Source organism: Nannospalax galili, unplaced genomic scaffold (genome assembly GCF_000622305.1).
Source record: "Nannospalax galili isolate Female #2095 unplaced genomic scaffold, S.galili_v1.0 scaffold717, whole genome shotgun sequence".
Classification (NCBI taxonomy): Eukaryota; Metazoa; Chordata; class Mammalia; order Rodentia; family Spalacidae; genus Nannospalax; species Nannospalax galili.
In genome coordinates, this window is record NW_008339763.1 from 210,466 (window position 1) to 222,955 (window position 12,490).

At 45.7% G+C, this 12,490-nt stretch overlaps 1 protein-coding gene across 15 annotated transcripts; it reads right to left on the reverse strand.

The window, feature by feature from the left end:
• Positions 1 to 519: 519 nt before the first annotated feature.
• On the reverse strand, positions 520 to 12,168 carry Znf7 (zinc finger protein 7). 15 transcript variants are annotated; one of them, XM_017798500.2, is made up of 5 exons: positions 12,075 to 12,168; positions 10,707 to 10,745; positions 10,214 to 10,340; positions 5,329 to 5,445; positions 520 to 4,017 (listed from the first exon to the last, which is right to left on the reverse strand). In XM_017798500.2, exons 1-5 carry the CDS (start codon positions 12,123 to 12,125, stop codon positions 2,243 to 2,245), a joined length of 2,109 nt encoding a protein of 702 aa, XP_017653989.1. In that variant the 5' UTR covers positions 12,126 to 12,168; the 3' UTR covers positions 520 to 2,242. The 15 variants fall into 15 exon arrangements, with proteins under 15 accessions (XP_017653989.1, XP_017653992.1, XP_017653988.1 ...); XM_017798503.2 differs by having other exon boundaries at positions 12,067 to 12,157; XM_017798499.2 differs by having other exon boundaries at positions 5,329 to 5,442; positions 10,214 to 10,373; positions 12,075 to 12,140.
• Between the last annotated feature and the right edge of the window lie 322 nt (positions 12,169 to 12,490).

A 12,490-nucleotide genomic window follows, 5' to 3' on the forward strand; every position in this document is an offset into this window, starting at 1 on the left:
GGTGAGGGATAGGGAGAGGGATGAACTGATCAGTCCAACTGACCCACCCACAAAGCGCTCAGGTATCTCTTCTCAGTTTCAGAAACTTCCTCACATAGATTCCAGGCAGGGGTGCTCATTTATTAGGGGGCAGAGATAACGAGAAATCAATACTCCCTTCTGCCATCTAGCCTCTAGCCAGAGAATCAAAAACATTTTGGCTTAAACCCTTCTGGCCTCTCTAGCCTTTGGCAAGGACAGAATTACAAACATTGCTACAGACATATTTGGCTTCAGCCAAAGAAAAACTGTTTCAGGGTCCCCTACTCCAAAAATGCCTGGACAGTTTCTGTCTTCTGTTTTCATCATTAGCACTCCTTTAACCCCCCCCCCCCCCCCGACCAGGAGGCTTCTTTTAAAAAACCGCTCAAAAAGAGGCGTGGGGTCAAATGGCAAATCTGGGACAACACAAGAACACGTTGCAACTCTCCCCCCGCGCCCACTGCTCCCTTCTGCCATCTAGCCTCTAGCCAGAGAATCAAAAACATTTTGGCTTAAACCCTTCTGGCCTCTCTAGCCTTTGGCAAGGACAGAATTACAAACATTGCTACAGACATATTTGGCTTCAGCCAAAGAAAAACTGTTTCAGGGTCCCCTACTCCAAAATGTCCGTGGCAGTTTCTGTCTTCTGTTTTCATCATTAGCCCTCCTTTAACCCCCCCCCCCCCACTGAGCAGCTGGTGCTCTTTACAAAACAGTTCCAAAGAAGGGGTGTGGCTTAATGGTAGAACTTAGGAAGTACAAGAACCAGGGTTCCATTTCCCCACCCTCGACCCTTGAGGGAAAAGAACCCCGTAATAGTACCTGTAAGGGCCCCCTAGTAATGTCCTGTAATTCTAGAATAAAATGCAAAATCCCAACTGGGGCTTAAAAATTTTAGACCCATTCTCCATTCTTACCTGCCTCATTCCCTCGTATCCCATTCTAGCTTCATGTCTCCTAAAAACACCAATACATTGTCATTGCTAACTCCTGTGCTCTGGTGTTAGGCAGACATCCTGGATCAGGACTGGGGGACACACATAGGGAGAGCGCATTTCTGGCACATGGCTCCTTCCTTTAACCTAGACTCACCAGTTCTCTGACTGCCCCTGTAAAATGGGGAGCTGGGCAGGTGCTGGTGTGTGATGTAACAACGGCATTCTTTTAGACTGTTTATTCTTTATGAGAAACATTTACACATTCCTGCATAGTCTTGTAACTACCCTACAGCAAGACATTTTCAGGACACTAGCTCTGAATTTTAGGGAGGCAGGTATCCTGCATCACACAAGTCCCTGAAATCCAGATGATTTCAAACCCTTGGAGGTAGCCATGCTGTTTCTTTGCCTAGTACTGATGTATGCTTGATGAATATTGCAGGCCACATCCACCCTAACAGCAGCACTCAGGAGCCACGCCCACCTCCCAAGGGAATGGAGCCCTAAGTGGCTCTAGAGGATAAGCTTTAAGAGGGATCATGTGGGGTTGGAGACATAACTCAGTTGTAGAACACTTGAATAACATGTCCAAACCCTAGGCTCAATCCTCACTACCACACAAAGTAAAAGGGGTTAGGTGAAGCAGTTAGAAATTCTAGGGTCTTAGCTCTTCGTTTTGAGACAGGGGTGCCCTGTAGCCACAACTGGCCTGGAACTATGTAGACCAGACTGGTCTCCACCTTACAGAGATCCCCCTGCCTTTCCCTCCCTGAGTGCTGGGATTAAAGACATATGCCACCATGCCTGGCTGCTTATCTTTTCAATGAGCTGAAAGATCCCTTTATTGTTGAAACCTAGTTAAGTAACTGATCCCAAGGGAGAACACTTTAAATTTTTTTTTAAGGCAGGATATAGATAGCCTCAAACTTGAGATCCTCTTACATTTGTCTCCTGAGTGCTGGGATTACAAAAATGTGCCACCACATCTGAAGTGGGTGGTTTCATTTAACCTGCTGTCTGAAAGGGCTCATAGAGCCTTTCTGATGCCTGCTTCTGATGCCTGTAGGGCAGAGGTCTACCCTCCAAGAGTTCAAACTATAGGCTATACCCTGATTTTGAGGGACACTTTATTTAATGGGTAAATGCTAAATATTCCAAGAAAAAAAATGTTTTCATATGAACAATATTCTAAAAACAATTCTCAAAGATAAATGTATAAATGATTTCAAATAAAATAAGGCTTCAAGTTTATTCACATTTATACATTTATATAGGTGATCAGTTTATCCTATGTGAATTTTCTGGTGCTGAGTAAGTCTTGAGCTCCGATTAAAAGCTTTGCCACAATCATTACATTTGTAAGGCTTCTCTCCTGTATGAATTCTCTGATGTATAATCAGGTGTGAACGCCACCTGAATATCTTCTCACAGCCATCACACTGGTGCAATTTCTTTACAGTGTTTACTTTTTTATGGCTCACAAAGGTGGAGCCTTCAAAGGTGTTTCCAAATTCATAGTACCACTGGGCTCTAGTATGTATTCTCTGGTGTTCAATAAGATAAGAGCTTCGACTGAAGGCCTTTCCACACTCACTACACTCATAGGGCTTCACTCCAGCATGAATAATCTGATGTTGGAAAAGCGTTGAATTTTGACTGAATGCTTTTCCACATTCATTACACTTGTAGGGTCTTTCCCCAGTGTGAACCCTTTGGTGGATGGTGAGTTGTGTACTCATACTGAAAGCTTTTCCACATTGGAGACATTCATATGGCTTCTCTCCTTTATGGATTCTCTGGTGGTAAATGAGGCTGGAGCTCTGGCTGAAGGCTTTCCCACAGTCATTGCACACATAAGGCTTCTCTCCTGTGTGGATTCGTTGATGTTGAATAAGATGTGAGCCCTGAACAAAGCCCTTCCCACATTCATCACATTTAAATGGTTTTTCTCCAGTGTGAGTTCTCTGATGACGAATCAGTCGTGAGCTACAACCAAAAGCTTTTGTGCACTTGTTGCATTTATAAGGTTTCTCTCCAGTGTGAATCAGCTGGTGCTGACTCAGGCGAGAGATCCACCTGAAAGCTTTCCCACACTCTTCACACTTAAATTGCTTCTCTACAGTGTGACTTCTCTGATGGGCAACAAGGCCTGGACTCTCTGAAGCTCTTGGCATTTGAGATCTCTCCCCAGTATGCATCCTCTGGTGCTGGGCTAGAGTTGAGCTCTGGCTGAAGGCTTTGCCACACTCCTGACAGAGATATGGCCTTTCTCCAGTGTGAGTCCTCTGGTGTCTGACAAGTTGTGATTGCTGGCTGAAGGCTTTCCCACACTCTTGACAACTGTAGGGTCTCTCTCCTGTGTGGATTCTCTGATGATGGATCAAGCTTGAGCTCTGACCAAAAGTTTTCCCACATTCTTGACACCTGTAAGGCTTTTCTCCAGTATGAATTCTTTGATGCTGAATAAGTTTTGAGCTCAGACGAAAGGCTTTCCCACATTCAACACATTTAAACGGTTTCTCTCCTGTGTGGATTCTCTGATGTTGATGGAGTTGTGAACACAGTCTGAAGACTTTCCCACATTCCTCACACTCATACAGTTTCTCTCCAAGGCAGTTACTTTTATGTTTCTCCTGCAAGCAGTCAGATAGGTTTTTCTGGCACTCCTGGTATCTGTTTGGTTTCTCCTGCACATTCATTTCCAGGTTTGGAGCCAGATCTGAAGGTGATCTGAAGCCTCTGCCATACTCCTCACAGTTCTGTAATGTCCCTTTGACACCATCTCTCTGTTTATCAGGCTGACAACCCAGGAGAGTGGCCCCTAGTTCCTTATATTCCTGGACAGTGTCCTCAGTAAAGTTCTCAGGAGCCACAGCCCCATTATTTACATTGGAACAGTGCTTCTGGAAAAGTGAGCCCCTCACTCTTAGCCCAAGGCTGTTTGGACAATTCTCTGACCAGACCTCAGAATCCAAAGTATCTCCAATGCCAGGAACCTGCCTTTTGAGAATGTCCATGTACTCACACGTCTGTTTGTGGTCAGTCCTAACAGCAGAATCTAAAATAAACACAAAAAAATATGTTCCTTACATCTGAGTTCAGAAAACAGGCAAAGATGGGAGGAAAGTCATGGCAAGGAGATCCCAGGGGAATTTTCACAAGTTGGTCTATTCGACAATGATGATGTGCTCCTGTCTACAAAACAGGATGCCGAGAGCTGCATGTCCCAAGAGGGTCCATGAGCAGAGTTTCACCCCCCACCCCACCCCCAGGCACTAAGGAGGGAATATCCTAGAAGAAGCAAAGTGAGACTGGACAGAGCAAACCTGAGGACAGTGTGACAGCCAAGAATTCAGCAGAACAGGTCAGAGGCCCCCAATGTACCCATGTACAGTTGACAACTGATGACAGAAAGGGGTCTGACCTGGGAATGTTAAGAATGAGAGACTACTGCTAAAGGGCAGGTAGGAAGAGGAGGAGGCCAGAGGAGAACTGGGTACTCAAGACTGTCCTCTGAGGCAGGTTTCTCTGAGGAGGATCCCAGATGAAAACCTGCACCTGATACTCGTACTTTAGTTTTTATTGTCAATTTGCCACAACTTAGGGTCATCTGGGAAGGAACCTCAATTAGGAAATTTTTATAGGTCAGATTGGCCTGTGGTGGTGTCTGTGAGAGATTTTCATGATTGATGATTGACAGAGGAGGGCCTAGCCCACTGAGGGTAGCACCATCACTAGGCATGTGGGTCTGGGCTGTATAAGAAAGCAAGTTGAACATGAGTAAGAGAAGAAGCCAGTAAGCAGTGTTCCTCCATGGTTTGTGCTTCAGTTCTTGGCCTGACTTCCCTCAATGATGAATTGTGACCTGGAAGTATAAACTGAAAGACACCCTTTCCTTCCTAAGTTTTTGGACAGAATGTTTTCTCACAGCAATAGAATGAAACTAAACACTAGTTTTATACCCAAAGCTTATACTGACTTCTTACCTAGGGCAAATTTATATAAGAGTCTGAGTACCCAGAACCCCCATGGTATCTTCATGACATCAACTTTCCTTCTAGAATTTATAAGTCAGCACAGGCTGCCTTATCACCCTAAAATCCCAAAGGCCAGATTTCTCCATGACCATAATTACATGATACAAACTGGTTGAATGGACAGGTGTTTGGTGTTCTTGCCTTTCAGAGGCTTGGGCTCCCAGAGGTAGCCAGACACCAGTCTGTATTTCTTTCTAGGGTTGGCCTTCCTTTGTATTGCTCCCCAGCTGCCCAGTCTGGTCACCAGGACTTACCCCAACCTCCCACTGCCTCAAGACCTCATCTCAGCTCCTCCTCTTCAGAGCTTCTTTGTGACAGGGCCTGGGCCTCACCTGTCTGGGAAGTCCATGGTACCTCTGTCCCCTCTGCTCCCTGTAGGTCAAGGACCCACGGCTCTTGTCCTTTCTCCAGTCGGGAAATCAGCTCAGGCTTAAAGACCAGGAATCCTGCTGTGTGTGAGGCAGAGAAGGAGATGCTGGGAGTATGGTCAGGGCTCAGCCTCCCCTACTTTCCAGGCATGAGGAACAAAAGCTGTTGGATATAGGTAGAGTCTGTGTGGGAGGGTATAAGGGCATAAAAAGCTGTATACCCAGCAGCCCTTTCTGTTCAGTTCCTGAAACTGGACAGGAAGGAGCACCCAGACTCCCACAATCTTCAGGGGACACCTTCACCAAAGAGTCTGCAAAAAATAGGCTGGCTTTACTTGGGGTAGAGGAGAAAGGACGCTTAAATGAGCACCATATTCAGCAAAATCAAGGCTGTTTTTCAGTTCAAATTGCAAGGATACTCCAAGAGGTAGGAGTGGTTAAGAAACAAAATATAAAATAATTAGTAAACAGCCAGGCATGGTGGCACATGCCTTAAATCCCAGCATTTAAGAGGCAGAGGCAGGAGGATCTCTGTGAGATCAAGGCCAGCCTGGTCTACAGGGAAACCCTGTCTCAACAAACAAACAAGCAAGCAAACAAAAGTAATTAAATAAACAAAGCAGATTTAAATACAAAAATTATAAAGGTCAATCTTCACCTGTAGTCAAACAATATCAGACCCTGGGGTGCTCACCTGGTACCCAACCTGGGGGCCATGAGACCCCATGCTGCAGAGTAGCCCAAAACTCCCTTAACTGCTAGTCCATAAACTATGAGGCATCCAATTATGGACCAACAGGGCTAGAAGCTTCCCTCAGGCTTCCCAAGAAAGGGTAAGGCAGGCAGAGAGGTCCTTAGGCCACATATAGTCAGATTGTCACCCAACATAAAATCAAACTTATTCAAAACATCATAAGATTTGGGGGGTTGGGGATAACTTAATTGCAAGGGTCTTGAGCACAGATTTTGTAGATGACATCATGTCACAATATTAAAAGGTTGAATACAGGAAACACCAACAGGTTCAAGCAACCAAGCCAACAAACAAAAAAAAGGCAATTAGAAAGGATTAGCTACTTAGAAACTAAATAATGAATTACTAAGGGACAACTACTTTTATTATGAGTCAAACTCTGTAGAATGTAGCTGTAGCAGCGATAGACAAATTTTTGTATTTTATGTTTAGGTTGTAAGCCTGGGCCTTTAACAGCTAAGCCACCTTTTCAGCCCAAAATTTTGTATTTTAAAATAAATTTGTTAGCCAGGTGTGGTGGCACAGGTTTTTAATCCCAGTACTTGGAAGGCAGAGGTAGGCAGATCTCTATAGGTTCAAGGCCAGCCTGGTCTACATTGCGAGTTCTAAGCTAGCTCAAAAAGACAAAATAAAACAAAATAAAATAAATTTACCATAAACAAGAATAGCAAAATGCAAATGTGTTAATTATTAGGCCAAAAAAGTTGTGAACTGAAAAACACAAACCTACATAAGTACAAAAATGACAAAAATAGTAAAAGTGGGAAACAGCAAAACATAGGAGCAAAAACATAACAAGAACAATGGGCTGGAAAAGTCACAAGGTTGGTAGAGTGCATGCCTAGCACACATACAGTTCTGAGTTAGAACGCCAGCACTCGTAAATTGGGTGTGGTGCCACATGCCTATAATCCCAGCACTATGAAGGCAGAGGCAGGAGAATGGGAAGTTCAAGGTCATCTTTGGCTAAATAGTATGTCAGAAGTCAACTAAGTATACATGAGACCTTCCTTATCTCAAAAAACAAAACAAAAAACCCAACCACCTCCCAATCCGCACCCCAAATGGTTACTAAAACCACAAGAGAATTCTTTATAAAATGAAGATACAAGCCAGGCATGGTGGTACACACCTTTAATCCCAGCACTCCAGAGACTAAGCAGGGGGCTCTCTGTGAAATCAAAGCCAGCCTAGTCTACATAGTTAAGTTCCAGGCCAGTCAAAGCTACATAGTGAGACCTTGTCTTAAAATCAAAATTCTCCCTCTATAAATCATCCAAAAATTAAGATAGGGCTGGGCATGCTGGCACACACCTTTAATCCCAGCACTCGGAGGCAGAGGCAGGTGGATCTCTGTGAGTTCAAGGCCAGCCTGGTCTACATAGTGAGTTCCAGGACACCTGGGGCTACAGGGAGACCCTGTCTCAAAAACACCAAAAAAAAAAAAAACAAAAAAAAAAAAACAAAAAAAACCAAAAAAAAAAAAAAATTAAGGTAGCTAAAGTTAGGGGTATAGTTCACTGATAAGTGTCCTTGTCTAGTATGTTCTCAGTCCTGAGTACCAGCCCCAATATCATCAAAAAATAAATAAAAAATAAAAACCTGACCAGGGTCAATAAGCACGAGAAAAGATACAATAAACAAGATATGAATGGCATTATTATATTTGATGTCTTATTTTATATTTCTATGCATTCTCATTTGTAAATTCAGACACATCTTAGGATTTATGTCAGCAGCCTACCAGCAAAACAACCTGGTGACAAAAAAAATGACAAGCCACTACTGCCTGTACACACGAGCTGCGTGCACACATGGACTTTAACTAGACTCTCAGATCATCACTGATACAGCTGAATCACCAGTACCATTACATAAACGAATGCTGAGCTTATATACCCTGCACTTTTCAAAACTATCCTATGAGCTGGGCGTGGTGGCACATGCCTTTAGTCTTTAGACCCTGTTTCAAAAAGACCAAAAAATAAAAAAACAAAAAAACCCACAAAAAACCTATCCTATGAAGTGGTACACTCTTACTGTCCCAGTAACTACTCAGGAGGGAAGAGGGTCACCGAATTAGGCCCATGATCATAGGCCAGATTGGGCAGCACAGTGAAACCCCATCTCAAATGAACTGAAACAAGAAATTATTATAGAAGTAGAAGCCATGGGAAAAGAACAACAGGTCTATTTTTTTAACTTTTTATTTTTATTTTTATTTTTTTTTGTCTTTTTGAAGCAGGGTCTCCCTGTAGCCCCAGATGTCCTGGAACTCACTATGTAGACCAGGCTGGCCTTGAACTCACGGAGATCCACCTGCCTCTGCCTCCCAAGTGCTGGGACTACAGGCATGTGCCACCACACCCGGCTAACTCTTTAAAATTTTTATTTCTTTTTTTTTTTTTTATCTTACGTGTATGTGTGTATTGCCTGCATGTAGGTAAGTGCACCCATGTCCAGCAATGCCCGTGGAGGTCTGAAGAGGCTGACGGATCCCCTGGGACTGGAATTACAGACAGTTGTTAGCTGCCATGTGGGTGCTTGGATTCAAACCCGGGTCTTCAGCAAGAATAACCAGTGTTCTTAACTGCTGAGCCATCTCTCCAGTCCCCAACAAGTCTATTTTTGAAACGGAGTAAGTTGCCTGATAAATGACTGTAGTACCAGTCACAGGCACATTGCAACTGTGTGTGGACAGTGCCTGAGAAAAGATAGATATTGTAGATAGACTGTTTGGTTTGTCACTGAGAGCCACTCAGAAGAAACAGCTGCTATAACCAGGCAAAAAAACCTCAGGCATTGACCCATGGAAGGGAAGAAAACCCCAATGAAGAAAAACATCACCACCTCTGAATGACCAGGACACCATGGGACTCAGATATGGATGACCAAGCCAGAGGAACTCCTGGCCAATATAGTCCATGTATTTCCCTTCCTATTTCAGTGACACATAATAAACCACATATGAGGAGTCTTAAGAGAGTTCCCATAAAGTACCAAATAAACGTTTAAATTGTGATGGTCAATTGTGATGTGGTATAATCAGTAGTATCCTTTGTCAATGTATAACATGTCACCTTGGATTCTGAAGATATACCAAACACCTATAAATCAGTAAGACACAGCAACCCTTGTAAAAAGTGGTCAAAAGGGCTGCACACACTGTTTCAGAACAAAACAGTAACAAGGATGTGACAGGACACCTAAACTCTGGGGGTGGGGGGATACAACAGGACAAGACAAACACAAAAACCATACATGTTCTTGCTCTTGTGCCCTTTTTTTCTTCTTTGTGATGTCAGGGATTGAAACCAGAGCCTGCACAGGACAGAACGGCACTCAACCACTGCTCTGTACCCTAGCCTTACTGTATAGTATTTGACTGACAAATATCAGAAAACTGGATTTTTGCCAAGTTAGATGGGATAAAGAATTATAGGACTGGCCAAGCACCGAGAAGCAGATGGCCAATTAACTATATCCCACCTACTCCAATCCTAGTCCATCATAGGCATTCTCTCAATGACCCATGTTCTGGGCCTGGACATGATGGGGGGCAGTCCTGAAGAGAGCTCAGTAGCAGGGGAGATGCACAGCAAGCAGCATGTTAGACATATATTTACTCACGGAACACACAGTTGTGTGCTAGAACAGTTTTTTTTTTGGCGGCGGGGGCGGGGGGGTGGAGCAGGGAAAGTTAGCAGAGATCAGAGAAGACTGATAATAGGACAGAAGGAAAGAAGGTACATCACTGACACTCTAGCTCTTTAACAGTTTTCCCTAGATTTCTCAGGCCTGTTTTTTTTTTTTTTTTTTTTTTTTTTGGTCTCAGCTATTTCAAGTTTGGGTTCTATTTCTTACATGATAATTTAATAGCTTAGAAAAAACAGAGGTTTTACTAGTTCCAAGAAGTCCACCCACCTAGTAAGGTGACATGCGCAAGGCTTAGAACTAGCCTGACACACTCATAAATTCAAAGGCCCTGCTTAGCCCAAAAGGCCCAAGTGGTCAGCCTCTACATCCCCAGTCTCTGACAAATAGGGTGGATGCTGATTGATAATAAAGGGGAGGGATCCCAGGGTGTAGCCTCACCTAGTCCAGCCACACTGCTGTGATTCTCCAACATCACCTCCCTGTAGAGGGCCCTCTGACCAGAGTCCAGACACTGCCACTCCTCCCGAGAGAAGTGCACAGCCACGTCGCCAAATGTCACCGTCTCCTGAAAGGATACACACCAGCACCCCAGGTATCCCTGGGTGCCCAGCCCCACTGTGCTAAAACATATCTCAGGAGGTGAAACACGGGATTGAACAAGAGTCACAGGGATCCTTTGGGCTCTTAAATCTTAGGAAAAGGCCCTTTAGGAGAAGAGAAGGGACCCAGTGACTTTACAATCCTCCCACTTAGAGGCACGGCTGGTCTGGGCAAAGGTTTACTCACAGCCTCAGGTACTGAGCCTGGCAAGGCTGCAGGAAGGACCAAAGCTGGGTCTGGGCCCAAGCCCAGTGGAAAGGATAGATTCCCAAAGTAAGAAGTGGAGGCTTCACAGGACAAGTGGGAGAACAGAGGCAGCCAGGATTCCTACCATGCTTGTCCGGTGGGATCCACTTGTCTTGGCTGACACCTGTAGGAAATTATAAAAAGTCAAAGGTCAGGGCGAGGGAGGCACTCTAATTTCCAGGATAGGCAAAGGGGTATTGCACTCCCTGCTTCTTTACCACCAACCCTAGACATTCCATAGCAGAGAAACAGGTTAGGGCAAAACAGTTCTGACACTCAAGCATCAGTCCCTGAAGCCTTGATCTATGGGAGGAAAGGGGTGTTCCGGGGTGGAGAGGTTAAATAGTTCCAAAATTGCATCAAGAATGGCTGCCATGGGCCTGGCCACACACTCAACTAAGCAATGAGGAGACAGTGAATTCCTAAGAACCTTGCCTCATAGGGCATCTAGTGGAAGAAAGAGACAAATAACCACATACAAACTCAAAACCCTGATAAGTGCTTAAGTACAAGGAACTAAGAAAGTGTTCAAATGAGAAACTCTGTTTAGGCCTAAAGGATCTCTTCCCTCAGGGGCCTAGGCCAAGGTGACAATGATAAGGAAAGCACTCAAGGAAGCAGAACACCATGTATAATGGACCTAAAGGAGCGAGTCAGTGTGTGGTCCACAGGCAGCAAAGGAAAGAGCTACTGCAGGCCATAGCAGACAGAAGCCAGAAAAACTTCAGGAAACAGAACCCTTGTTCTCAAGTGTGCAAATTCTAAAACAGGCTACAGCTGGCCTAAGTCACAAGGATGGCACCAACACTTAAGATGTGATCAGTACACCAGCTTCTGAACCAAAGCCCTCAGGCCCTTCCCCATGCATCCCTGTGGGAAGAAGTTGGCTTAGTAAGTAGCTTTTGCTCAGTAGACCCAGGCCATTTGGCAGAGGTAGGCTAGCTGATCCAGGGAACTGAGCACTGGAAGAGGGTCCCCTCCCAGACCCTGGCGTTTGGACGGTAGAACTGCAGCTGCCAGTGAGAAATGCCGGTCCTAGACCCTGAGCAGTGCTCTGAGTTCACTGGATAACCTACCCTACCCAAAGGAGAGCACTTTCAGCCACTGTCACCGACTCTGGGCCTTCCAGGTGCAGAAACAGGGGAACGATGAACCTAGAAGGTGATTACCCAGGATGAACTAGGGAGGCTCCAGGCATGCTAGAGGCCTGGAGGGAAGGCTGCGACTGATGATGGCCTTACTCAGGCCCAACACCGGAGCACGCGAGAGGCCTGGGAGGAGCTGTGGTGCTCCGACTCCAGCCTCACGCCGACTCTCATCAACGCGGCCTCATCAGCGCGGCGGTTACAGGCGCTCACAACAGCCCCGAGCTGCCCGAGCCGTCCATTCTCTCCCAGAGAGAGGCAGGCGGCTCCTCATCCTGATAACAAGACTCTTAGCCGTACCTACTCACCCTCCCCGGGCGCCTCGGGGGCCCGCCACCGGAAACCGCTCTCACGTCCATCCCTCCCGCCTCCGCGCCCCGCCCCGCAGACTTCCGACTCAGAGGCCCGACATCTCCGAGGTCTTCAAGCCCCTCCTATGGGGGCGTGGCTGATGATCGCGGAAAGCCACTGGGAGCTGGGCGGGAGCTTGAGCAGGGCGCGGCCAGCCAGCCAGGGCCAGAGCGGCGGGGGCGGGGTCAGCTGTGAACTGTCAGAACTTGCTTGTGATGGGCCATCCCCGGGCTAGTGTGCAAAGGTGAAGATCCCATCTGCTGGCTGGATGCGCTGACTTACAGCTAAAGTCACTTCAGCTGGTCTAATGCACCTCCCCGTCACCAGTCTGTCAGGGTGAGAAAAGCCCAGTTAGCTTTTCTTCAACTGAAGA